Here is a 26,855-nt window from a genome sequence, read left to right on the forward strand (position 1 = left end):
AATCTGCCCACCTCGGCCTCCCAGAGAGCTAGGATTACAGGTGCGAGCCACCATCCCCCCCGCATTTTGACCATTTTTAAGTGTACAGTTCAGTAGTGTTAAGTATATTCACATCGTGCAATATTTTAGTACTTGTTTTCCTTTTAGTCCTTTTTCTATGCACTGTTTCACGTGTTTGGTAAAAAATATTTTAGATACCATTTTTAGCCTCCTGTTCTTTCTTTCTTTAACATTGTCATACAATTTTCTTCTTGCCTTTAAAAATTCTATCCAAATACTCATAAAAATACTTCCAAAGAGGGGGACGCGAGGGGATGAAGCCTTCTAGTTAATTAATATACTTTCGACTATTTTTAATGTTTTTTCAAATCAAGCATACATTACTGTTATGATTGGAAATAAGACCAATAAAGATATTGAAAAGAAAAATAAAGGAAAAAAAGAATGGGAAGGAATTTTTTGAAAGTCTTCTAAACATCCTATTGAATGGTTGCTCCATTGTTCATTACGTGGTCGAACCCTAATATCCTCACTCACTGTTGAGCATTTAGGCTGTTTCGAAGTTCTTACAATCATAAACGATGACGTAATGGACATCTTTCGCATAAATCTTTGTCCGTGTCTACTTGCTACATCCCATTCTCTCATGGGGAGGGGAAGGAGGGGCAGCAAGGTAGGAAGGAGGGAGGGAAGGCCACCAGCTGCCCAGGCCACACTGACCACCTGGGGAGTCCCAGCCTACCTGCTCCTCTGGGCAGGGTCCACTACTGCCTTCCTTCCCAAGGAGGGGCCCTGGCCCTGGCCCCCCCTGGAGGGTGGGAGTCCTGACCCAGCCTGGATGGGATGCTTCCCCTGCTCCCGTTGCAGAGCCAGGTTTCTCCACTGGGTCAGGAGAGAAGGGGGAAGGGGATGTCGGCCTCAAATGTGCCTCCCAAGAGAGCACCAGACAGGGACAGGGACAGGAGTCAAATACCCCTATCAGGTTCCAAAGCCTGTGGTCTTAACCACTGAACTACCCTGCCTCTTTGGGAATGAAGGAATCAATGAGTGGAGAAATGGATCCCTAGAGGCAGGGCTTTCCTTGGGAGATAAAACCTGGGGCTGGGCCTCCCAGAGCACCCTTTTTCCAAGGAGGGAAGAACACGGACATACTCTTCCGGTCCTGGCTGGCAAACCACTAATAAAAAATACCAACCACTTACATGGTAGAATGCTTGCTACGTGCTAGGCAGGGTTCTGAGTCCCTTATATTTATTAATTTAATCTCACAACAACCTTGAGAGGTATGTACTATTATTATCCCAGTTTAGAGATAAAAAGACTGAGGCACAGAGAGGTTAACTAACTTGCCCAAGGTCACACAGCTATAAAGGGGTGGAGGCAGGATTTGAACTCTGGCAGAGCTAGTTCAGGTGCCTGGACTTGTAATTACACGCTCTACCCTGATCATTCATGAGGTGCAACCTGTGCCCAGTGGGTGCCCTCTCAGTAGACAGAGCCTCCTCCCCGACACACCAGGGCTTCACACCTCCCCTGGCCCAATCTGGAGACCCGACCTTTCGGAAGCTCCAGGCCAGCAGGGCCTTCGTGTATTGTCCCCACGCTGCCTCCAGCCGGGCCTCCCGGAGCCACAGGGCCCACCGCAGTGCCTGAAGGCCCTTTCGCAACAGCTGCCGGCGGCCCAGTGCCACCGCGACTGCCACGGCCCGCCGTCTCCGCGCCAAGTGCCTCCAGGCTCTGAGACATCTGGACAGCAGCTGCCGGCTGGGCACAGACTAGGGCTGATGGGGGTGGACCCGGCCCTTCTACCCCCAGGGAGCAGCTGGCGGCTGGGCGCCACCCATGCACCCTTGCAGCAATCACGCAGGTGACGGGCATGCGGCAGCAGGGAGAACTTCCCTCTCACTGGGGGCTAGACTTGGAAATCCCAGACAAGAAAGGCCCTGGAGGCAGGAGAACACCCATTCGACTGACAAGAGTCCAGGGCAGCCTCAGGTTAGGTTCCCAGTGCCCAAACCCAGGAGCAGCAGTCCCCACGATCCTGTCACTGGGATCAGGAGGCTCTCCTCATTCCCCAGCAGGGACAGCCCAGGCAACGGGAGAGGAGCTGTCCTGGGAGCATGTCCCCCACCCCCATGCCCACCCCCACCCAGCCATGGCCTCACCGGGCTGCCTCCGCTTCCAGAGCCACAATGTTTGGGGCCTGGTTCTGCGAAACAAGAGGACGTGACACAGTTCTCAGGCCGAGGAGCAGGTGGGACAGGACCCCCCCTCCCCCACTCCCAGCCTCCTCTGGCCTGTACCTTCGGGGTGCTCCTTGCTACCTGCGGGGTGCTCCTGGCTGGGACTATGTCTGGTAGACAGGAAGCCGTCCTCTCCTCCTTCCTGCTGGCCAGCTCCCTTGGGGCCCCCTCCTCTCCTTTCCATCTAGGTAGGCCCCCCCGGGCTGCGCTAGAGAAGGCTGAAGAGCAGGGTGTGGCCTCCCTGCTCCTCACCCCTTGAGGGAGACGGGGGTGGCCCCTCTGCGCCCTGCCACACACAGGCTCCGGGGAGAAGTCCTCCCCAGGCCATAGGGGGTGGGCAGGAAGGGGCCCCTGCTCAGGGTCAAGATCTCCAGGCAGCATCCCCAAAGTGGTCTCCGGCAAGGCTGGCTTGCTGCGTGTCCAAGAGTTTGAGAGACCAGCCTGACCATCTGCAGTTTCCCTGTGGCCTCGGGGGTGTCTCTTCCTCCTCTCATGACACAAGGCAAGAACAGGCCGGCTGGGCTGGGGTGCCTGGCCACTGCTAGGCCAGGGGTCCCACTGAGCAGCACCTGGGGACTCCTGGGACGCCCTGCACTTGAGACGGCCCGCCTCCTGCTCCAGGCGTCGTACAGAGGCCAGTAGCTGGTGGACGGCAGCGTGGGACGGGGCCCGAGCCTGGCTCTGGGCAGGGGCAGCCAGGTCCTCCAGGGTGAGGGGTCCCCCCTCAAGCCTGGGGGTCCAGTTCCCCGGGCCACGCCAGGATCTGGGGCCTGGCTGTGTGCGCCCATTGAGAGGGGCAAAGCCTGCAGCGGGCCTGAAGTCCAGGCTCTGGGTGTCTGTGGCCAGCAGCCTGGACTGCATCAGGCTGCGGGATGGGCGAGCCAGTGGCTCTTGGGGTAGGGGACTTCCGCAGGGCAGCATGTGGGGCCCCAAGCTTTCCCGAGGCTCCTGCCAGAGGCGGGGGCTGGTGGTCTCGCTTATGCTCAGGTTACTCTGCTGGGCAAACTCTCGGGCCTTGCCCCGGGGCCTCCCAGCTGCGGGCTGCAGGTTACTCTGTTGCCAGAAGCTTGCCTTGATCAGTGGGCCCATGCTGTCCTTCAGGACTAGGCCCAGGAGGGCACCAGGGCTGGCAAGGTTGGTCTGGACCCTGCAGGGCTCCTGGTGCAGCACTGCCCCCAGGGAGGGTGTGGCAGCAGGCCTCCCCCTCTTGGGCACCCACTGGCCACATCCACTGCCCAGGCTGACGCCCGGGCTCCTTCGGAATCTCTGTTGCTCTAAAGAGAGAAGAGAGAGTCATGCCCTGGGGGAGGACTCGGTGGTCAGTGCTCAGGAGGGAAAGGGGGGGCGTCTGGCCTCAGAGCTGGGCAGGGAAACGGCCCCAGGAAGAGGGAGCCAGGACTTTAGGGGTCTGCTGCCAGCCCAAGCAGCGGGGCCCCCAGCCCACCACCCCCCTGGCACAGACTGACCTACGAGAGCCCCATCTCAGCCAGGGGCACCAGTTGGGCCCACTCCTGAGCCCCTTCGTCCTGACCTCACTTGCCCAGGCCCTAGCCTGGAAAGACTTTGTCCTGCAAGTAGCTGCCTGTGGGCGGCAAATCTTTAGAATTAGTGAGGTCTGGGACAGGGGCTCTGGGCCAATGCCTGCAGGGGCCCACTCAGGCCCACTAAGCCTCTTGCCTGGCCTCAGGGGTGCCCCAAGCCTCGGGGGCACGTTCTCCTTGTGGCTCGTGTCCGGCTGTAGCTCCATGGGCTCCAGGGCAGTGTCCTTGGTCTGCGCCATGCTCAGTGGTCTGGCTTGTTTGATCACATGGGCTCTGGGGGGAGAGGACAGGCTGCCCTGGTCCCCACCCCCACCCTTCAGCAGCACCCTGGCTGCCCTCCACCCAGCCCATGCTGTCCCGAGGGCCTGCGCCTGACTGGTTGGGCCTCCTGGGGGCTCTTCTCCTGCCCCACTATCTTCCCCCTTTCCATGTCATCTGCTGGTGTCTTCCTGTGCCCACTCTTTCTAACACTGACTGATACCGCCCCCCCCCCCCCCCCCACCATGTGGACGCCACTGCCTAGGCCACTCTCTGGGAGCGGGGAGCCTGGCGGAGGGGTGGGGGCCCTCTCTGCTTCCTGTTGCCACTTCCAGACCACTCTCTCTCCCCTCTCTTGGAAACACTCCAGCTCTAAGCTGTCTGCGCTGAAGGACGTCTGGGTGGAGCCTCCATTCTTGGACATGTTCAGTTCTTGGTTCCTGTCACTTTCTCCAAGACACGCCTGCCTGAATTGTGCATGATGTCACCATCCACAAGGAGTCCCGAAGGACGCCTGGCCCTCGGAGCCCTCACCCTGCTCCCCTCCCCCAGTCTTGCTCTTCACCTGACCTCAGCCACCTGCTCCCATGGTCTCCCCGACTTTGTCATTGAAGTAACTGCCCCCTCCACCAATTCAGTTTCAGAGTCCACGCTGCCTGTCCAGCTCATGCCCTCCAGTGCCCCAATGCCAGCAGGCCTCCCCCGTGACACCCCAACCCTCTGGCCCCATCACTCTCCAGCTGTCCCTTGTGCCCTGGATGTCTCTCTCCCTCCTTCGGCAGCTTCAGGATCAAGAATTATAATCATCCCCTTCGAGCCCTCCCCGTCCTTGCCACACTCGCTTGGTGAAACTACAAGGCTGGTGAAGGCAGCACCCCCCTCGCCCGCACCTGGCGGGGAGAGTGGCTGGAGGCAACCCCACACGTGCACTGACTGCCGCCCCCGGTCCCCCCTGCCACCTTCAGTGGGCCTGAAAGGACGCTCGAGAATCAGACTCTGGTCCCCTCCCTCCTGGATACTGCTTCCTACTCTCTCCTCTGTCCTCAAACCTCTGCCACCTCCTCCCGGCCACCCCCCTCGGCATGTGTGCCTGTGGCCTCCCCTGCTGGGGACTGACCAGCTGTGGTCCCCTCCCAGCTGGCCCTGCCCCCTTGTGCTCTGGGTGCTTTCCTGTCTCACCTGCCCATGGGCAGCACCGGGGCTAGCACGGCCCCCACAGCCCCAGGGCACAGCTTGGGGACCAGGCACAGGCCCAGATGTCACCCCCCTTAGGCAGGGCCCCCACCGTCGACACGTCCCACACCTCTACTGAACAGTCACACTCAGCACAGAACAGCCAGTTATTGCTTCCATCTTGAAAAAACAAAACAACCCCCCTCCCAAACACCCCCTTGAGCCTCCAGGTCCCAGGCCATTTCTCACCCTCATCACAGGCAAATGTTCCTGCCCCACCTCCCCCTATGCGACCCGCCCCACAGAGCTGCCTTCCAGGGAACCTCCACTCCGTGCAGACCTCTCAGCTGCTGGAGACAGGTCTGACGGGGCAGGTCTGCGCTTCCTCCACACGCCCGCCCAGATGTCTCATGGGCACTGCAGCATCTGAACTCCCTGCCATCCTGAAGACCAGCTGTCGCCTATCTCCGCGGATGTCCCCTTCTCCACGGATGGCAGCGCCAGGCTTCCCAGGGCTCAGATGAAAATCTTGGAGCCACCTGACGCCCTCTCCCTCATACCGGCAGCTAATCCCACGTGCTCTCCCTTCCAAAGGCAGTCCGAATCTGAGCTCGGCTCTGCCTCCATCCCACCTCCCCAGGCCAAGCCACTGTCACCTCTAGCCTCCCAGCTGGTCTCCCTAATCCTGCCCTTGTCCCCACACCCGACAGCTTTGTCCCCACACAGCGGCCAGGCTGATTCTGTGAGCACTTAAATCGGACCAGGCCCTGCCTCAGCCCAAATGCCCTGAAGGCTCCCCAGCCCACTCAGTGCCCCTGTGAGCCTTCGAGGCCCAAGGTTGCCACACTATGGCATGGGCAGTGGCCTCTTACATAAAGTCATATTGGAAGGAAGCCACGCCCACTGGTGCATGGACTGCCTGCTTCCTGGCTACCAGGGCAGAGCTGAATGGTTGGAACAGAGACCTTAAGGCCCACAAAGTCTAAAGCATTCACTCTCCCGCTCTCCACTACCTTCTCAGCCTGCCCTCCCTCCTGTCCCCCTCGCTCACTCTGCTCCAACACACCAGCCTCGTGGCTGTTCCCCCAACGGGCCACGCATGCCCCCACCACCGCGCCTTTGCACTGCTGCTCCCTCTGCTGGACCTCTCTGCCCTCTCCCTCAGGCCTTCAAGTCCTGCCTCCAACGCCAGTGACCCTCTCTGCCTCACTCTCGCCACCTGCAGCTCCCTGCCCGCTCCTGCATTACTTCCTTGCAGCACTTAACTACGGCCACCTAACATCGGGAAGAAAGGAGTGTGTTTCTCCCTGAAGGGGATTATGAGCCACACAAGGACAGGCTGTTTTGTCTGTTTTTTCCGTGCGTATTCGCAGCACATAGACTAGGGCACGGCACACAGGAGGGGCTATGACCACGTTATTAATAAATGAATGACTGAACCATGCTAGGCACCCTGAAGCCCTCAGCAGGCATCTGTCATTTCATCTGCACCGCAGGCCCGAGACTTGGGTTCTCTGTTTTAAAAATGAGGAAACTGGAGCTTAGAAAGGCAGGCAGCCTGCCCAGCCCCGGGCCTCCGGGCTGGCTCCCCGGCGCGGGCTCCCAGCCAGGACCATCCCCCCGGCCCCCACCTCTTGCCAAAGCTGATTTGAGGCAGCTAATCCACAGGATCCCTTCCTACACCACCCCCCACGCCTGGGCTCATCTGTCCATCTCCCTGCCTCTCACCCCTCCCTCCGTCTGCCCCCCTCGCCGCTCCACCCGCATCCTTGTCCACTTGAGGACACGCAGAGCCTCCCGCCTGTCCCCACCAAAAGAGCCTGCGGTCAGTTTCCTGCCCTCACGTGCATCGGTCCTCCTCGGGTCAGCCCGCACCCAGTCTCGTTTGAATCTGGAGGGGACTTTGGGTTGGGACGGCTAACGACCCGGGCAGGTGGGGGATGGGGGAGGAATGTCAGCGAGCAGAGCGGCCCCGCCCCGTGGGCGTGGCCTCCGGCGTCTGCTGCGCTCGCGGTCCTCTGCATGTGGGTTCCGGCCCAGGCACCGCAAATCCGCTAGCAAGGCAGGCGGCCTGGTGCAGACATTTTGCGCGAGCCAGACAGGCGAAACTCTCCTGGCCTTCCGGTCCCCGCTGGGGTGCGTGGACTCCACCCTACCGACCCCCCGTCCTGCCGTGAGCCTGGCCCAATCACACTCAAAGCTCCCAACGTCCCTCAATTTTCCTCCTGCCAAGCCTCTGCCTACGCTGTTCCCCACCGTGCCCTGCCATGCCCTTCCCTCCCTCTGCCGGGATTGTATGTTTGCTCCCTTCTAAGCACCTGCTGGGAGAGGAAAGAGCACCGGCCGGGAGTCCGAAGACCTGTGATCAAGATTGCTATGCTGCTGTGTGACCTTAGGCAAGTCCCTAACCTTTCTGAACCTAAGGCGTCTCTTCTGTAAAACGAGGATGGTAATACCTACCTCCCGGGTTTGATATGAGGGTCAGATGTTTAACAAATAAATGCCAAAGAGCCTTTTAAACCCTAAAGCAGTTCTTGAAGGAGAGAGTTATTACTGCGTCCTTCCTAAGTCTGTGTCTACTATCTCCTCCCATACCTGGTGGATGGATCCTCTTTTATCTCTAGTAATATTTTTTGCCTTAAAGTCAAATTGTGGGGTATTAATTTAGCTACCCCAGCTCTGTTTTGGTCCTCTCTGCCTGGCATAACTTTTTCATCCTTTTCCATTCAGCCCCCCTGTGTCCATACTTCTGAGTATGTCACTTGTACACACAATACAGCTGGAACTTTGAAAAATCTGACCTGACAATCCTGTATCTTAACTAGAATTCAATTCATTTACAAGTGTATAACTTTGACATACTTATTTTAGCCATCTTATTTTTGTGCTTGCTAATGGTCAAATTCTTTCCTCCTTTCTTGCATTTTTTAGAATTGATCAAGATTTTCTTTTTCTTCAGCATTTTTTTTTTCTACTTCTGGCTTGGAAACTGCACAGTCCTTATCTATTCTTTCAGTGGTTATCCAAGACATTTTATTAGGTATATTTAACAAAACCTAAAGCTAATCCAGCATTTACCCTCTTTCCAGACAAAAAAGGGCCTTTGGAACACTTTGTCTCTGGTCACCTTCTCCTGATTTATATATTATTATTGTCTTGGAGACTAAACCACATGTTTACTGTTTTCTTTGTGCATCCAGATCTTTCTGGAAAAATTTCCCTGCTCCACCAAAAGTTTCTTTAGACGTTTCTGTATTGAAGATCTATAGGTGATAAACTCTAATGTCATTCTCCTGAATGTCTTTATTTTACACTCATGTCTGAAAGATACCTCACTGGTACACACAATTTTAGGTTGACAGTTATTTTTCTCACCACTTTCAAGATATCATCTGTGTTCTGACTTCTGTCGTTGCTGTTGAGACATCAGCTGCCAGTAATTGTCATTCCTTCTGGGACACTATCTTTTCTATCTGGCTGCTTTTGGGATCTTAATTTTTTGTCTTTGGTGTTCTGCAGTTTTCATTCATTCATTCATTCTACAACTTGTATGAAGCACTGGCTGGTTTCTAGCACTGTTGTAAGTGCTGAAGATACAGTCGTCAACGAACAATGTGCCCTTACGACTTTAACTGTAGGTTTCTATTTATTTATTCTGTTTGGGAATTGTTTGGCTTCCTGAATCTGAGGTTTGGCAACTTTCCATTTTGGAAAATACTCTGCCATTATCTCTCTGAATGTTGCTTCTCTCCCATCATCTCCTTCAGGAATTCTGGCTATGTTTATATTGTCCCAAACTCTGTCCTTTGTTTCTTAACCTCTCCTTCATATTTTGTCTCTTTTTGCTGCATTCTGAGTAATTTCTTCAAATGTATCTTCCAGGCTATCAGTTCTCTCTTCGGGTGTATGAATTATTCTATGAATTAACCTAGCCCTTGAGCTTCTGATTTTCATCAGGTTTTCCTCTGTAGAAGTTTGTTTTTCTTTTTAAACCCCACTGGCATCCTAATCGCGTTGCCACGTTCCAGCTCTGAAATTGAGTCTCCGTGTGCCCTTGTCCACAGCTCCTCTTTCTGGGCCTGCGTCCCAGGCAAGGATCTAGGAGGTCACTTTCACACTGTGCTCTGGGAGCCCTAGGTGCCCTCGCAGTGATGGGAGGAGAGTGCTTGGTCACACCCACTCTTGTACATACTGGGTAATATTTCTTTGGAGCAAAGGGTATGAAACAAAATATTTTAAAAACCACTGGGCTAGGGGAGCTCTAAGCTCCTTTCAAGCTCAAATCTGTGATTCTGAGTTTCCATGTCAGCTAAGACGTTTTGTAATCACCTGTGGACTGTGCAGGTAGCTTCTGGACTTCGAGCGGTACACACAAGCCCTCAACCACCTGGAGAACAGGACCCTCGGAGTTCTGCTGCTGCCAGGGAGGAAAACCTCCCCTGAAATGTAAACTTCCTGAAAAATTTTCCAATCTTTTGAAAACTTATTGAAAGCACTCAATAAATGTTTATAAAATCGATAATAAATGAATGGATGGATGGATGGCCAGACAGACTGGTCACCATTTCTCTCTTTGAATGATTACACGGTAATAAGGGTAATGAGATCTAAAACATTTACTAAACACACCATTTCCAATTCCCGCTAATCCCTGAGTCAGACACTATTATTATATTATCCCCATTTTCCAAATGACAAAACTGAGGCACAGTGAGGTTAAGAGACTGTCGTTTCTCACACAGCCAGTTTCAGGGCACCTCTGGGATTTAAACCAAGCCTCGCTGGCTCCAGAGCCAGTTTGGAGACAGGCTGCGAAACTGGAATTTCTGGGCCATTTTGGAGACTGAGGACAGGCGGGGGTGGGGCCCTGTGGGTACTACCAGCTCTGGTCCCGTTTTGGCCAACAGGAGAAGGCAGTGACCTCCCTTGGGCAATTTCTCTGGCTTCTTTATCTCGGGGGCTCAGCTTTGAGAAAACAAGAAATAGATTTGAAAACTGGACAAGCGACTTCAAGCCTCTCCAGCAGGAGACCAGAAGCAAGTGGAATTTTCTTCCTGTGCTTGACAGTTTCTAGAACATCAGACACTATAACCTCAAACCTGGAGAGTGTCCTGCTTCGAAGTCCCTGCTGACACAGGCCTTTTAAAAGGAACACGGTGGTGGGAATGTCTGGCGCCCTGTTACCATGGTGCGGCCCACCCGAGACCGAACTCCCGGCCTCGCCCAGGCCAGGCAGCTCCAGCCTCCCAGCCGCTCGGGCCCACTTCTTGCGGTCACTGGCTCCTCTCTGCCTCCCACGGCCAACCCCACAGCAGACCCGCTGCTCGCCTTCAAAGTGCGTCCAGGAGTGACCACTTGTCACCACCCCCACTTCCACCCCCGCTCCAAGCCACCAACATGGTCCTGTCAGAATGTAAGTCAGCCCGTGTCCCACTCTGCCCAGGGCCTTCCAGGGGCTCCCTCCTCACTCGACAAAAGCCAAAGTCCTTAAAATGACCTACTAACGCTGCACCATCTGACGCCAGCTGCCTTCCTCATCTTCCCCTCCCTCTCTCAGCCCCTGCCACACTGGGGCAGGCGCGCTCCTCCTCACGCCTTCTGGTTAGCTGTGCCTGTGCCTGGAGCTTCTCATGCTAGACAGCACCTCCCGAGTGACTGTCCCCCCACTCTGGCACCCCCTGCATCTGGAACACAGCCTCACTCATGGGGGGCCCTTCAGCCCTGGTTATATGTGAGCACTGTCCCTCGTGGGGCCTGTGTGGAGGGGTGGGCCACACTGGAGACCCTCACCACTCCTGTCTGTCTCAGATGGCCTTGGGCTCCTGGAGCCACGTTGCCTGCACGGTCAGGGAGCCGGAGTGCCCGAAAGTTTAAGTCACCCTGTCCCACCCTCGGAGTGGCCCCTTTCAATGACCAGGAAGCCCAGATTCCTTGCTTTCCTGCCAGAGTCTGCTTCTGGGGAACCCCACCTGAGACGGGAGCCTCCCCCTGCCCCCGCCCCAGACAGCCAGTCCAGCCTGGGTGTCCGGGACTGTGAGGAACCCAGGCCTCTGGACACACCACCCGCTGTGCTTGGCGGGCTCTGTCATCTGTCCCCACTGCCCGGGCCGAGGCCCTGCCTTCACTTTTCATTCCCTTTGGGAATCAGACACGTTCACGACACAGGTGCACAAGCACGTCAGCCGCAAGCCTTCCCTGTGCCTGGAACAGTACAAACAAGAGAAAGGGTCCCATGCCCCTCGGCCACACTCCTCCGCCACTCAAGGCCACTGCAGTCATGAACTTGACATGTGTCCTCCTGGTCCCTACTTTTCTACGTTACTGCACATACACCCAAGAACAGTATATGGCCTTGCTGTGAGGTCTTAAAATTCACACTAATGCCATTCTGCAATCTGCTTTGCTCATGTGCGGGGGACCAGCGTTTACAGGAATAGGTCCAGGTCACTGACCGTAACTGTGGGGTAGCACCCAATGCAACGAGTGGACTTACTGGCCGGTCTCCCGACAGTGAGGATGTTTCCGGTTTCGCACAACTGCGGCCACTCGCATCCCTGCACCCTGGGCACGAGTGCCTTCTCCAGAGCAGCCTCCCTCACCGGCCTGGAGGTCTGTGCTCCCTTCTTTCAGGGGTCTTGCCTCGGAGTACAATCCTCCTGATGGGGAGACCCCTACATCTCAGAGAGCAGCCCTTGAGTTCACCGCTGCAGCCCGGGCCACGCTCGGCACCTGGCGGGTGCGCGGCCTCTTCTGATGCGCTGATGGATTCAGGAGAACGGTGGGGGCTGTGCGCTAGGCCTTGACCTCTTGGTGCCAGGGACAAACCAGGATGGCCTGGAAAAGCCCAGGCACCTGGTGCCCAGAGGGCAGAAGAGCCAAGTGTGAACGGCCAGACCAGTCGCAGTAGGGTGGGCCCTGGCCTGGGGACCCGAGGAGTTTCTGGACACATGTTGGCCCAAGTCAGCTATGACTAGAACACAGGGGCTGCCAGGAAGAGGTCACCCGTGGCCTCCTAACCTGACACCAATGGCTCAAATAGCAACTTTGCTGTCACACAGGGCCAGGCACTTTACATTCAGTTTGCATCACCACCTCTGAGCAGGCAGCAGCCCTGTTCCAGAAGATACTGAGAGCACACAGCTAGTGAATGGCAGAGCAGGATCCACGCCAATACCCGCGCCTGCTGGTTCAAAGGGGTGCCCGTGCGCACACCCACCAGTGCCCTCTGCTGTGGCCTTGGTGCCAGAGCCGGGCACAGGGCAGGCCCAGCCCAGCTGAAGCGCAAGTGCCCTGCTTCCTCCTGCCACAACAGAACGGGGCAGCTCAGCCCAGCCTCCTCGGGGGGATTCAGAGGAGGAATCTTCCCAGGAGTGGCAAGTCCAGGCCCCAGCCCAGCCAGGAGATAGAACATGGCTCGAAACACAGCCTAGCTACAGAATTCCCCAAACTTTAATGCCATCTTCAATGCCATGGCCCCAAGAAGGGCAGCTGGAGGCTGTGGTGGGTCATGGGTGCTGCAGAGACCTCCCGCCTCTAGCCCCAGGGTCCCCAGGCACCAAGTGACCAGGCAGTGAGAAGCAGGGGGACCTCACTCCCATGCCCAACTGCCCCTGGGGCTGAGCACAGCCCAAAGCTCTCAGAGCTCCTGCAGGAGGGTGCAACAAACTGGGGGGAGCTGTAGGGGTATCACCGGCCCTCAGACGCCTAAGCCTGCCTCAGACTGGGGCCTCCGTGGTGTGGCTATGGGGTGGGAGGTGAAGAAAGAGACCACAGTTCCAGTCTGGGGACCAGTGGGTGCCTTGAAGCGACGGGAGGCCTCAGGGAATTTGGGACAGGAGTGTGCACAGTGCTGAGCCCTGGCCTCTTGGGGCACTTGACTGAGGCAACCCCTGAGATGGGGAATGAGAGGACACGTTCCATCCTAGGTCCAAGAAAGGGAGGCCAGGGCATCCCTGGAACAACCTCCCAGGCACAAGGAAGGCGGTGGTGCCCAGGCTGGGGCCAGGCACAGCAGGGCTGGCTTCAGTACCCACGGGCAGTTTGACCCTTGTCCTCTGGGCTTGCAAAGGGGTCCACGGGTGCCTCTGCAGAGTCAATTGTCTGGTAGGCGCTGCGATCCTGAGAAGGTCCGAGGAAGCCTGGAGGGCAGCGGACGTGGGGGAAGGAGAAAGGAGGGTGAGAACTCAGATGCTTCTAGTGAGTCCAGACCAAGGTCCACCCCCGCAAGGCCAGAGCTGGGTGTCCTGATGCCAAGGACAGTGACAGTGGGGGTAGCCCCAGGCATTAAGCCTTTAGTATGTATCATTCGTTCGATCTTCTCGTACCCCTACGGAGCAGGTATTTTTATCGTTCCCGCTTTACAGATGAGGAAACTGAGGGTCGAAAAGATGAACTGACTCACCTGAGATCACACAGCTGTAAGCTGATGACGCTGAGACTGAAACCTGAGCCCAAAGCCAGTGCCCCTGGCCACCGGGCCATGGTGCCTGCCCAAGCAGGCCATGCTCAGGAATCTGAGCCCTGGGCCCACGGGCTCCTCTCCCAGGCACGAGGACATCCCCCACTGTGCACATTTGGCCTGGGATCCTGAACAAGTCCCAAGGGCTATAGGCCTCAGTTTCCCCATCGGTCCAATGGGAGGAACATTCCTGGATCCCGTCACCAGGGCGGCAGGTCCAGCCAGTGCTGAGGTCGGCCAGGGTGGGTGGCCCCAGACCATTCCTGTCCTCGCCCTGGCTGCTCCCCTGGGCCAGTCACAGGCCACTCGGGACCTCTCACGAGTGAAAGGTAGAAGGCCACTCCCCACCCCTCCCCACCTGTCTCAAAAAGAGAGAAAGGAAGTGAAAGCATGGGTCAGAGAGTGGGAAAATGGCTTGACCACCATGAGAAGGGGTACAGGAGTTCAGAGAGGGCGTGGGAGAGGGCGAGAGGGGAGAGGGTCGGCCGGCGGGGAAAGTGAGGCTCCCATGGCTCTCCCTTGGCCACCCAGCACTGTCTCTGCCCCAGGAGAGGGATGACCCCATGTGGCAGGAGAGTGGGGCTCCAGCAAAGGGCCAGGTGGGAAGAGAGGCGAGAAGCTGCCCCGACAGGTGCCTACAGGCCTCAGGCTGCCTCTGGGAACTGAATGGCACCCCCAGCTGCGGCCGAGCTCTGGGCTGGGAGGAGGCCCTGGCTGCAGCCTGACAGCAGGGAAAGGTCACAGCGGATCAGGACAGCCAGGGGACCACAGGGCTCTTGCAGCAGAGACCAGGCACTTGCAAGCCTTCCAGCCTGGGCAGAGCACCACGCCACGCTCCTCCGTGCACCTGGAGCCCTGGTCCCACAGGGCAAGGCCGACCCACAGGGCAGCGGCTGGGGCCCAGGCAAGGGAGAGCATGGCGTGGGGGAGCTGGCCGGAGGTGGTGGCCTCACCAGTGCGGATCAGGATCTCACCCCCACGCTCTCGGTACATCTGGTAGACGAAGCAGCAGGAGAAGGGCTTGAGCAGCAGGCTGAGGATGGCCATGCCAGCCCCGAAGCGACCTGTGTCCGTGAGGCCGGCCCGTGGGTAGAAGATACTGATGTACACGATGTCCAAGAAGATGGTGGCCAGCAAGCCGCCTAGAAACTGCAAGACAAGCGACATGTTGTCACCAGTTGACACCTCGACACTCCCACCATGCCCCCGCGGTTCCCCCATCACGGATCCCAGACTGGATGCTGTTTCATGCCCTGCTATGTCCTTAGGGTTTGCTGGAAAGCAGACCAGGCAAGCAGGCAGGGCCCTGGGGACAGGCCTCCTGGCTAGAGATGGCAGGCTGGGGACAGGCTGGGGACAGGCTGGGGACTCGGCCTTCCAGCCCCACCAGAGCCCCTACCCACCTATCTCCCGTCACCCCTGGGGCCACGATGGGGCACAACACTTGGCTCCTGGACCTGTAAGATGGAAGGTCCCTTGGAGTTAATCCGACCCATCTCCACCACAAAGAAAATCTCTTCTCAACTGTCCTGGGCTGCCCCTGCCTTGGGCTGAAGAGGCCTGAGCTGGAGCACTCACTGCCTCCCAGGGCTTAGTGGGTACAGGGAAGCTCCCATGTGGGAGACTGCAGCTGGGCCGGGTCAACTCGCTTTTGTAAAGTAGTGGAGTCCCTCTTGGCCGGGTCTCCCAGCCGCCTCCCTAGCCCCTAAAAGAGCCCCTCAGGCAGATTATAGGGTGGATGCTCCTCTGCCCTTTCAGAGTGACCAATCTGGGGCACTGGTGGGACCCCACCCCACGTCTTTCTTCAGGAAGACAACAGCAGACTTGGGGTGCTCTAAGCCAGGCAAGCGGAGCACGGGCCAGGATAGCGCAGACACGTGTGGGCTGGGAGCCCAGAAGCAGATTTATAGGGCTTTAGACCACAGGAAGAGATGGCAGATTGGAACAGGAGCAGGAGGCAGAGCCGGGGTCATGGCCCACCCTGCACTGCTGCCCCGCCCTCCTTACCATGCCTATGGCGTCCACGGAGTCCCGCTGTGCCACGGCCCACACGCCCAAGGCCAGGATGGTGAAGTTGGCCCAGGCGTAGGAGCCTGAGAACACGATGCAGCCCCTGCCAGAAGAGGCACGTCAGTCCCATCAGGTGGCCACCACGCCGTAGGTCCCCACCCTCCTGCTCTGGGGTCTCCAGGCCTCCTCCAAGAACAGGCCACAGTCTGCGAGGCCACCTGGCTGTGTGCCAGCAACGTCAGCAAATCTCACCGGCTCCACCTCCCTCCCAGATCCTGAACCTGGCCCTGTCCCTGCAGGTCCAAACCATCATCCTCTCCCGCCACTATTACTGCCATAGCCACCCCACGCTGGGCTCCTGACTGCCACTCTGTTCTCTAAATAGCAACCGGTAATGTCAATCACACGCTGTCACTTCTCTGCTAAAAATCCTCCAACAGTTCTCTGTCCCATTTGGAATCAAATACAGACTCTTCGCCAGGGCCCAAGAGGCCAGGGAGATCCGCCAAACACAGTCCCGCCCTTACTGACCACCCAGCCACCGCCCTGTGCTCACCCCTCCACCCTGAACGCTGAGCCCCTTTTGTCATTGGCGGCAGCTTGAACGTGCACTCTGAGACCCCTTCCCTCACTGACCAACGCTACGTTCCACCTCCCTCGTCACTTTCCCAGCACAACGCCCACCCTATTCTGTTTTTTAGGGTGTTGCTACTGACATTGTTTATGTATTTGTTTGCTTGCCAATCCAGTGAAAATCATGGTCAACATTTACAGAGCACTTGCTAGTATCTGGCAGTTCTCAGTGCTTTAAATTAACTCATTCAGACTCACAGAAAAATAAATAAAATAAATTAACTCATTTATGTGCATTTGTGTGTTAACAACTCTAGGAGGGCGGTGCTAGTATTATCCTTTCACAGATGAGGAAACTGGGTCACAGAGGTTAAGAAACTTGCCCAAGGTCACATAGCTACTAAGTGGTAGGGCTGGGATTTGAACACACAGGCCACGCTCCTGCCCAACCTGCCATGCCACATAGAAAATCCAGGGGGACAGGGCTCTTGTCTGCCTCACTTATAACCAGGGCCACGGGGCCTGCCTCAGCACGCAGCAGGGTACTTCATGAATTCAAATGACGTTCCCTGAAGTGTAACATGCAGAAAACTCGTGCAAAATACTTGTGTGTTAAGTGCAGTCAGGCTCAATAGCTCTTTCAATAAGTCATCTCACCTTTTGGGTTTTTTTTGTTTGTTTGTTTTGTAGAGACAGGGTCTTACTCTCTTGCTCAGGCTGGTCTCGAACTCCTGGCCTCAAGAAATCCTCCCGCCTTGGCCTCCCACAGTGCTAGGATTACAGGTGTGAGCCACCGCGCGCCCGGCCATCATCTTTTGGTTTTAACAAAGCAGGTGCCTGGGTTCCAGCCCAGCCTCATCAACTCAGAACCCTGGGGAGCGTGACTGAGAAATCTGCATTTTGGCCCTGTTCCCCCAGGTTGTGAGCCTCGACTAGCACTGTTCACATCACTTGCAGCTGCTTACACGTGCACTGCACTTCGAAGTCTGCAAAATGCACCTGTGAGCTCAATGGTTTCCAATCTTGATTTGGCAGAGAATCTCCCAGAAACTCAACAGATAAAAGAGATGGAAATACTGAAAATCAAGCCTGCGATGATGCCGGAGCCCAGCTGTGTCTGACGAGCACTGCCACACTTCCCCTCCCGGCCCCTGCGGGGAGTGCAGTCCTTATGCCCAGACAGAAACCAAAGTCCCAAGAGGCAGAGCCGCTCGCCCAAAGTGACCCGGCCAAAACATGGCAGCATCGGGACCTGACCTGGCTGACGCAGACCCCGGGAGCCACGTAGACACAGAGCCGAGACACGTGGACACACACCTCGGGAGACACAACACAGAGCCAGGAGATGGCGTGGATGTAGCCGGATACCCAGAGTCACTTACCAGGTTGTCAGCAGCCAGTGACCCAGGAGAATCACCTGTGGCACAAGGGGGAGAAGGTCTGTGAATCTGAGCACCAGGAGCCCCCGCCTGGCACCCCCGAGGGCCTCAGAAATGTCTGTCTTCCAACAGCAAGTGGCGCAGGGGTGAAGGAGAAAGAACACAGGCCAGGCCAGGGGAGCTGCTGCTTCACCCCCTCAGCCTTCCCTTGCGGCAGCTGACAACCACACCCCTTCCTGCCTCCAAGGGCCGGAGGCTCCTTTGGGGAACTCAGGGACTCTGCTCCAGAATCAGAGGCCTCGATGGGAAATGGGGGTGTTCACAGGAGGCTGATTTCTGGGGACACTGGGGCTGGGGCACTGTGGGGGCAGGGGGGAAAGCAGCTGCTGTGGCTGGAGAGGGAGGGTCTGGGAGGGTGGCAGGAGACCGGGGTGGGGTGCGGGGGAGCGAGGGGGCCTCGGGCCTTGGGAAGGAGCATGGGCTCCAGGCCAAGTGCAGGGGAAGCCAGGGGAGACTTTTCTGCAGGGAGACAGTGTGGTATGAGTTATGATTTGGAGAAAAATCCCTCTGGCTTTTTTTCCAGATTTCTACAACATTCCACCCTTTTTATTGCCCTCTAGGTCTTTAAAATAACAGCCCCTCTACTGGAACTGGTCTTTACTCCTGATAATCACAAAGGCCCGATGGGAAAGCCACAGAGAAAGCAGGAGCAGAGGCCGCGCTGGGGGCGCGCAGCCACGGCCAGAGCTTCCAGAGGACCTGGGCCGAGCACAAAGCTGAGCCAGGACTGGCCAAAGGCGGGAGCCAGGCCCAAGCACTGCGTGGGTGGAGGGTGTGGCAGTGGCTGAGGCAGGTGTGGCCCTGAGACTTGGGGGCCCAGTGAGGAGCCCAGTGGGGCTCGGCAGTCAGTGGGAGTTTACTTGGGATGGAGTTTACTCAAGGGATTGAGGGGTGGGGGGGTCAGGGTGCGAGGGAGAGTTGCTGAGAGCCCGGGGCGGGGGCCGCGTGCTGGGCCCAGACAACACGCAGGAGCCGGTCTGCAGCAAAAGGCCCAAGTGTCTGGCCTGGATGAAAAGGCCGAAGGAGACGTCACTGCCTGCAGTAAAGAACTGGGAGGAGAGAAAAGCATTTCTAGAAGTTTCTCTCTATTGCGCACCTACTATGTGCCAGGTCCTATGCCAAACACCTGCAAGACCTCATCTGGGCCTCACAGCAGCCTCTGGAACAGACATTATCGTCCCCATTTCACAGATGAGAAAACTGGGCTCAGAGGTCAATTATTAATACATTGATCAAGATTCCACAAATAGCAAGTGGCAAAACTAGAATTAAATTTCAACTCTGACTCCAAAACCAGTTCTCCTAACCTTCACACAGGAAGTGTGAGCTTTCAGCCAAGAGGAGGTACTTGGGGCAGTGAGAACCGTGGGCGTCCTTCCCATAGGAGGGCGGATGACATCAGGGCAGACGGCTGGGACACTTTGCCTTCATCTCCAGGGCCCAGTGTCAGAGTGAATGAACCAAACGAAAGGGGCTTGGATCCATGGCCCGAAATAAAGACTAGGAAAATAATTCTACAAGGACCGACGCACCCAACTTTACAGAGGTCTCGAGGCTCTGCACGGGCCTAGTCGGCTATCGCGGAAGGCCAGCTCTAGAGGCAGTCCTCACGATCACCCACCTCCATCTACTACTGAGCACTTCCTGCGTGCTGGGCACCAGCCTAAGTGCTTTCTGTGTATGCTGAGTCTTCGCAATCCTCTCAGCTACCGTTATCCTCATTTTACAGCTGAGAAAATTGAGGCTCAGAGGTGAGTGTTAGTAACTCGCCTGAGGTCACACAGCAGGCCAGCGGCAGAGCCAGGATCAAACCCGGGATGTACTGTCTGGACATCAGGCCTCTCTCCGTTACAAAGATGGGGAAACTGAGGCATGGGAGGCTTAGTCTTCCATTGGTTTCTCTTCCCAGGAGCTTAAGAGAAGTGATCAAACAGTGCTAAGTTTCTTAAACACCGACAGTTTAGCCCGGCACACTGGCAGCTGCTCTGCATCTGCCCTGGGGGTTCAAAGGTGTGCAGAGCAGACGTGCAGTTGCCCTCCCAGGACTGAGTCCAGTGGGGAGATGCTCACCAACCAGGTACTTGGCCTTAAGAGCATGGGGTCCAAGGAGACCCCTGCCCTGAAGGGAAGTTTCAGAAAAGGAAACAGAACCTCACTGTATGGCAGGGAAGGCTTCTCTGAGGAAGAGACAGGTGCGGGGCACAGAGGAAATAAGGGCATTTTGAGCAGGAAGGACAGCACATGCAAAGGTTCTGTGGCACAAGGGGGCACAGAACATTCTGGAAACTAAAAAGCAGCCAGTGTGGCTGGAACAGAAGGCAAGAGGAGAGTAGAGGAGGGGAGGCAGGAAGCTGGGGGTGGGCAGGGCTGGGTCTAGAGAGGATTCTGGTCTTTAGCTTCAGAGCTAACCACTGCCCCTCTGCCTTACTGGAAACCATGGCCCAGAGAGGAAGGGACCTGCCGAAGCCTCACCACGCAGTCGGCACTGTGGGACTGACATCGGCTTTCAGACCAAGAGAAGCCACCAAGGAGGCAGAAGGGAGGCAGCTCACATCACACTTACCTCCCTGAACCAACACCTAACCCTTCCCACTTTGACTCCGTTGCAGAAACAATCTTCATTTCCAAGTGCTCTGGCGCCTGCATCTACACTGTGCACACAACAGGTCTTTAATAAGTAGGTGTTTCTGGGCCCCGCAGATCCCTGGACTGTTACGGAGAGAATGGGGCTTAGGATGAAAGGCTGATACACAGGAGGGTCCCCTGCGGGTCACTCGCTCTGGATAACCTGTGTGTGAGCTGGAAGGGCCTGTGATATGCAGCGAGCACCGGCAAAGGGCCAAACCGCTGCCATCTCTGTAGGGAAGAAAACAGTATAACCTGGCAATGCTGCAGCTCCTTAAAAGACATGCAATCCCGTCCACGTGACTTCACTTTCATTTTATAAACATTTAAGAAAGTCGGCACCATTTGGTCACTTATCTTAAGCTCCTGGGAAAAGAAACCCATAAAAGACTAAGCCTCCTCAGCCTCAGTTTCCCCATCTTTGTAATAGGTACAAATAGGTACCCGACCCCTGCAACCCAAGGAGGCCTAGTGTACAGGAAAGCTCCAGGCAGAAACTGAGCCAAACGGGCCCTGCCCTCCCTGGCAGCCAAGGAAAGGGGGCCAGTGACTCATTGTCAGCACAAAAGAACTGTCTGCTGCTGGGGAGCTTTCCAGTGAAGGGGAGACATTGAGGATGCTCAGGTAGTGTCTGGAGGAGGAGCTGGAAGCAGGGGAGAGAGCTAAACGGGAGGGGGAACTGGGACCCCAGAAAACACCTGAGCAGCAGGACCTTTCCTGGCTGGGGAGGAAGAAAGAAGGGCCTGAGCCCCTGGACTCTCACTATAGTGCTTGGCCCAGGGGAGGCTGCCCAGCTGTTCCCCAGACAGGAGCCAATGGGCCGAGGCAACATGGGGCCACAGGACACTGCATTGGGAATAGGAGACCAGGGCGCTGGTCCAGGAGCCAAGGCCTCGGGTTCCTTCTCCCTGAAATGGAGGCAACATACGTCATGGCGGTACCCGTCTGTCCACGTGGATGCCTCAACTCCCAGAGAGACAGGCGTCTGGACGGTCACTGCCTGTATCTGTTTAATAAGTACCTATGCAGGACAGGCCTTCTGTAACCACAACAGCAGCAACTCCTGCTACTGACAAGCACCTGCCTGCTACGCATCTACACTGCACCCAACACTTGACCCAGGTCATCCGTGTAACCGTGTGGGGGAGAACTGAAGCTCTGAGAGATTAAGTAAATTGGCCCAATTTATAAACCTTATAAACAACAGAGCCCAGACACAAATCTCAGAATACTCGGTCTATACGGCCTGAGTTTTTAACCCTAATTCTACAATACCTCCTGGACTACCAGATCCTCCTATCACCCTAGAAGGTAGGGCCTATTTGTATCCTCTTTTGACAGGAAAGAAACAGATACTCAGAGAGGTTAGGAGACCTACTCAAGGCCACACAACTAATAAGTAGCAAAGCCTGGCCTTGAATGCAGCTCTGTCTGGCCCAAGGCCTGTGCTCTATGCACTGTGCACACTGTCGCCAGCTACAAGAGCCAGGGAAGGGCGGATGGGAATGGGGAAGTTTAACCTGGAGAAGGAAAGGTTTATAAAACCCAGGGGCTATGCAGACTAAGACTTAGGCCACTAGAGCACCCGTGGGAGGTGGGGGTGACACCTCTCAGACAGGTGGTGGACAGAACTGCCGTCAACCTACAGATCGACATATGGAACACATTCTTACCAGTTCAGTGCAAACACCTGGCAGCCTGTTACATGAGACAATGAGATTCCTCCAGGGTAGCTGGGGCTAAGGGACACCAGTCAGGGTTGCCACACAGGGGAAGCAGAGTCATGCATTGGCTCCATGATTTAGAAGCTATGCAACCTTAGGCAAGTCACCCGGCCTCTCAGAACTGCTGTTTGCTCTTCTGTAGAGATAAAAATATCTGTTTCACAGTGTTGCTGGGTGGATCCAGTGGTGCAGGGAGGCAGAGAGGTGTAGGAAGTGCCCAACACCGTGCCTGCCAGGGAGCCAGCCCCGGACAGGCAGCGGTCCTCATTACTACGACTGGGAAGTCAGTTTCCTGAGTTGTTTTTATGTTTTCAGAGACAGGCTTCCGCTCTGTTGCCCAGGCTGGAGTGCAGTGGTGTGATCACTTCTCACTGCAGCCTTGAACTCCTGGGCTCAAGGGACTACAGGCAAGTGCTACCATGCCCAGCTAATTTTTTAATTTTTTGTGGAGACGGGGTATGGCTATGTTGCCCAGGCTGGTCTTGAAATCCTGGCCTCAGGGGATCCTCCCCCTCAGCCTCCCAAAGTGCTGGGATTATAGGTGTGAGCCGCCACACCTGGCCAAAAGCCTAGTCCTTTCTAAGCTTGTCACAATGTCATTTTTCCAGGTCAGGACTTGATTTAAGAGAGGCATAGATGGGGCTCGGTTAGGGACTGCCCTTTATGCAAAGGGCCTAGGGCAGCTTTTTCTTCTCAGCTGGCAGTGCTGCCCACCCTGGCTGAGCTGGGCATAAGCAGGCAGTCGGCCAACGCCCAAGGAAGGTATGCAGTGAGGGAGTGGGTGGGGGCACAGGCCCAGCGTGCAATTTCCCAGCTCCTGAGGGGCTCTGGCCTCAGAACAGTCCACATGAAGTGCCTGCAAGCAAGGAGTCAACAGCTACCCTCCATAAGGCAGCCAGATTTAGCAAGCAAAAATACAGAAAGCCAATTCATTTTGTATTTCAGATCATGAATAATTTTTCTTTTGCCACTACATCACCAGGGAAAGATCATGAATAATTTGTTAATATGTCCCGAAATATTGCCTGAGACATACTCATACTACAAAACTGTTGCTGATCTGAAATCCAAATTCAAGGGGACGTCCCGTAGGTTACCTGACAACCCTAGCACCTCAGGGCCTCCCCGCCCTTACTTGTCTCTGATTGGTAGTGGCTAAGACCCTTGGAGACATGAGGTCCTGCTTCCCATGTCAAGGGAAGGACCGGCCTTTTCATCCTGAGCACACAAAACCAGCACAGCTCACACCCATGGACGCTCTTGGCCTGTCAGGCCCATAAAGTTGCTCTAAAAAGCCCTAACAGACTAAACCCTCCCAAGGGGCAGAATGGTCAAGGCCAGAGTTGGCCTTAACTAATATGGTACCTGGAAAGAACAGGGCACTGGAGTCTGATCCCTGTGGGTTCAAATCCTGACTCTGCCACTTACTCCCTGTGGGAACTTGGCAACTTACCCGAGCTGAGCTGAAGTTTGCTCATCTGTAAAAATATGACAATATCAGCTTTCTCAGAAGGTTGCTGTGATTAAATAACCTGGCACACCACAGATGCCACATAAATGAGGGCTCTCTTCTCTTCCAACTCCTGCAGCTCTACCCCTCACCTGATCCTTTCTTAGCAATTATTTTAGGCAAATCTCGAATCAGAGAAAAGGCAGTTGGTGTTAACCCCACGTTGCCTGGCACAGAGTGAGTATTGATACCAACCAACCCCAGCTGCCCTCATGTAAATTTCTTTCCAGCTCACCCTTCCACCCAAGTCCATTCTCTGGCTCCAGCCATCTGTCCCCCAGCTGTTGACTGGCAGCTTCAGGCAGGTTTGCTGAAGCAAGTACGACTAAGAAGGGAAAACTGCCCAGTGCAAGTCATAGCACAGACTGTGTATAACAATCCAAACAAGGCTTATGCTGTTACTTTGTAGCCATCTTTTAGATTCCTTTCGTCCCAGACACCAACGGGGTAATAAATGCTTTGTCACTCAGGAGTAAGAGCGCATTCCTGGATATAGTCTCAAAGGAGCCTGCACCAAAACCCAAAATGGCCGGTCTCATCCAAAGTCCACACCTTCCTGACCAAAAGCTAAAGTCCCCAGCCCCTCTGTTGCAAACCGAGCTACGAGTCACGAGCCACGACACAGGGCGACTGGGGTTGGGCACGGAGAAAAGAACAGCGCTGGCACCCCGGCGAGTTGTGCGCGGCTCAGGAAATGAAGACACTCCAGGAAGCCCTGCAGCGTTTTCCCAAGTGTACAAAGTTGGGGTTTTCTGTTTTTAGGTAATTTCTATTGGAGTTCGTGCTTCTCAATTGTGAAATAAGGACGTTAAATTTATAAACTTTGGGAAACCAATTGTTTGGTAACATCTACTTTTCTCAACCTGATGTAGCAAACAAAAGCGGCTCCCAGGACAGTACGGGGACCCCGGGGAAAGGTCTAGCTCCTCTGTCCCCGTAGGAGAGGGGTCCGCCGCCAAGCGCCTCCCTGGGCTTCGGGTGCCACTTCCCCGCGCCGTCGTCCCCCTCCAGGGGAACTCCGGGCGTGCAGGCCAGAGCAAGGCTGGGACCCCGCTCCCCGCCGGAGGGTCTGGCTCCAGGAAGGGGCGGCCCGTTCCCCACCTGACACCTCCAGCTGCCCCTCACGGTCGTCCCTGCTGGCCTTTTCCTGGATCCCTCCCTGCAGCGGCCTGTCCGCTCACCTGCTCACCGAGGGTCTGCGCATACCCTCTCTCTCTCTCTGCCACCCCAAATGCGGGTAGTTCGCCCCAAACTCGCGGTCCTCCCACCTTCCTTAAAAAGCAAGTGCCCCACGCCCCCCACCGCAGGAGACCCGCCCCGCCCGCCGCCACCTTCAGGTTCACCGCGGGCAGCTCCATCGCGACCAGGCGGAAGGCACCTGCGCGGCAGCCGCGGGGGTTCCTGGGCTCCGAACTCGAGGGACAAACTTGCCGGCCCCGCCCCGCCCGCTGCTCCAGCCCCAACCCCGGCTCCGCTCTGGACCACGTGAGCCGGGCCGGAGGGTCACGTGACCGCCGCGCCGTCGCTAGGAGACGGCGTCGTCAGCTCGCGCCTTCCTCCTGGCGCCCCGTTCCCGCCACCGCCCGGACGGGACGTGGGGGAGGCTGGCATAAGTTCGCAAGTTCGGGATTTGTGTCGCACAGGGCGCAACATCCTGCCTGGCTAAAATATCCCACAAGGCGGGCTGATGGGCCCACCTACAGCCAGGCGGGCCTGGGGGGCCGTCCAGGTGCAAACTGCCGCTGTGGCAGCAGCTGGTGTCTCATCCCAGGGGGGCGCTCTCTCCTCTCTCCTCTCTCCCTCCCGGTGTAGGCGGGTTATTCACAATACCACATGGGATCCTTGTGAGGATAAAGGAGTTAACTATTGGCAAACTGTTAAAGAAAAACTATTCTGACACTCGTTAAAGCCGCAAGGCAAGGAAGACTACTCAAAACTGTCACAAAAGGGGTCTTGCCACAGGAGAGAGGGATTGGGCTCAGCTCCCTATACAACAAGGACAAGTGGGGATTTATAGCCAAAGAGCAGAGTGAGGGAGTCGGTGGATGGAAAATTACTAAGAGGAGACATCAAGGGCCGGGGGAATTCTTGTTAAATTAGCAGGATTCTTGCTAAAACTGGGTTGTGCAGCCCAGCAAGGACAGGAGGATGCAGAAGGTCAAGGTCGAGACCTACTAAGAAGAGAGCTGGGGGCGGGGTGGGACACAGTGGCTCATGCCTGTGATTCCAACACTTTGGGAGGCCGAGGGGGTAGGATCGCTTTTGCCCAGGAGTTCGATACCAGCCTGGGCAACACAGTCAGACCCTTGTCTCTACCAAAAAAAAAAAGAAGAAGAAGAAGAAGAAGAAGAAGAAGAGGGCTCAGAGCAGTCTAACTAAAGTTTGGTCAAGGAGAGGGTCCAAGCCGGGTGTGGTGGCTCACGCCTGTAATCCTAGCACTCTGGGAGGCCCAGGCGGGAGGATCGCTTGAGCTCAGGAGTTTGAGACCAGCCTGACAGCCTGAGTAAGAGCGAAACCCTGTCTCTACCAAAAAAAAAAAAGAAAAAGAAGAAGAGGGCTCAGAGGAGTCTAACTAAAGTTTGGCCAAGGAGAGAGTCCACATCAATGTAAAATGCCCAGAACAGTGCCTGGAACTTAGTAATTGCATAATTCGGATAAGCTGTTGTTATGATCAATACACAAGGAGCCTACTGGTTGGAGCCCACTTAAGTCAACATATCAAAAGGTTTAGAAAATTCTAGGGAAAACCAGCAGAAATTCCTCCCTATACAAACCCTCAATAGTACATGCAGGAATAGAGGAAAGAAAGGGCTGTCTCACCTGGCATCTTAAAGATTGTTGGTCCCCACCTCCAAACAGGAACTTTCATCCCTCCCATCTCCAGCCTCCTCCCCACCCCATCCTTCACTCATTACCAGAGAAAACATGAACTTTCCTGGGGAAGCCACTAGGAAAGTGTTGTTCTTGTTTCCAGGAGGGGAGAAACCATGTGGGAACCCACAAAGCTGCCTGGGTGGTCCCCAGATAATATCAAGACCCATAGTCTCTCCAGGTACAAAGAAAGGATTTGTCTGGATGGGTGAGGGGAGTTTTGCAGGGCTGCAGGGCCCACCGGCCTGACTTAATGTCCCATTTGGAGGCCCAGGCTTCCAGCCCAGGGGGTAGTGCAGCCTGGGTCTGCCATTGTAACCAACAGCTGGTAAGCTGCAGAGACCAGCCAAATGGCTACATCCATTGTGATTTAGGATTGGCTGCTATTTTATTATTAATTATTAGCTAGTTATTAATTATTATCAGCAAA

At 55.9% G+C, this 26,855-nt stretch overlaps 2 protein-coding genes across 3 annotated transcripts in view; both read right to left on the reverse strand.

The window, feature by feature from the left end:
* Nucleotides 1-3,990, reverse strand: part of LOC105824882 (chromosome unknown open reading frame, human C1orf167) — a 20,971-nt gene extending 16,981 nt beyond the window's left edge. The window contains exons 1-5 of the mRNA XM_012662495.1: nucleotides 3,921-3,990; nucleotides 2,325-3,517; nucleotides 2,166-2,209; nucleotides 1,557-1,764; nucleotides 743-882 (exon numbers count right to left, since the gene is read on the reverse strand). Of these exons, the coding sequence (XP_012517949.1) occupies nucleotides 743-882; nucleotides 1,557-1,764; nucleotides 2,166-2,209; nucleotides 2,325-3,517; nucleotides 3,921-3,990 (1,655 nt within the window). The remainder of the gene's footprint in view (nucleotides 1-742; nucleotides 883-1,556; nucleotides 1,765-2,165; nucleotides 2,210-2,324; nucleotides 3,518-3,920) is intronic.
* Nucleotides 3,991-12,664: 8,674 nt separating this feature from the next.
* AGTRAP (angiotensin II receptor-associated protein) lies at nucleotides 12,665-25,018 on the reverse strand. Of its 2 annotated transcripts, none has more exons than XM_012662670.1 (5): nucleotides 24,886-25,018; nucleotides 17,639-17,673; nucleotides 15,681-15,786; nucleotides 14,648-14,822; nucleotides 12,665-13,353 (listed from the first exon to the last, which is right to left on the reverse strand). In XM_012662670.1, exons 1-5 carry the CDS (start codon nucleotides 24,910-24,912, stop codon nucleotides 13,238-13,240), a joined length of 459 nt encoding a protein of 152 aa, XP_012518124.1. In that variant the 5' UTR covers nucleotides 24,913-25,018; the 3' UTR covers nucleotides 12,665-13,237. The 2 variants fall into 2 exon arrangements, with proteins under 2 accessions (XP_012518124.1, XP_012518123.1); XM_012662669.1 differs by having other exon boundaries at nucleotides 14,627-14,822.
* Nucleotides 25,019-26,855: the final 1,837 nt, after the last annotated feature.

This window comes from Propithecus coquereli, unplaced genomic scaffold (assembly GCF_000956105.1).
Source record: "Propithecus coquereli isolate 6110/MARCELLA unplaced genomic scaffold, Pcoq_1.0 Scaffold77, whole genome shotgun sequence".
NCBI lineage: Eukaryota > Metazoa > Chordata > Mammalia > Primates > Indriidae > Propithecus > Propithecus coquereli.

What these genes read in the sequence shown, in the direction of transcription:
- AGTRAP (XM_012662669.1), bottom strand. Translation starts at nt 24,912, where the DNA reads ATGGAGCTGCCCGCGGTGAACCTGAAG. An exon ending in TGCCCGCGGTGAACCTGAAG is followed by an intron (nt 17,674 to 24,885) that starts GTGGCGGCGGGC and finishes CTTGTGCCACAG; the next exon opens with GTGATTCTCCTGGGTCACTG. An exon ending in TGAGATCCTGATCCGCACTG is followed by an intron (nt 13,354 to 14,626) that starts GTGAGGCCACCA and finishes GCTGCCCTCCAG; the next exon opens with GCTTCCTCGGACCTTCTCAG.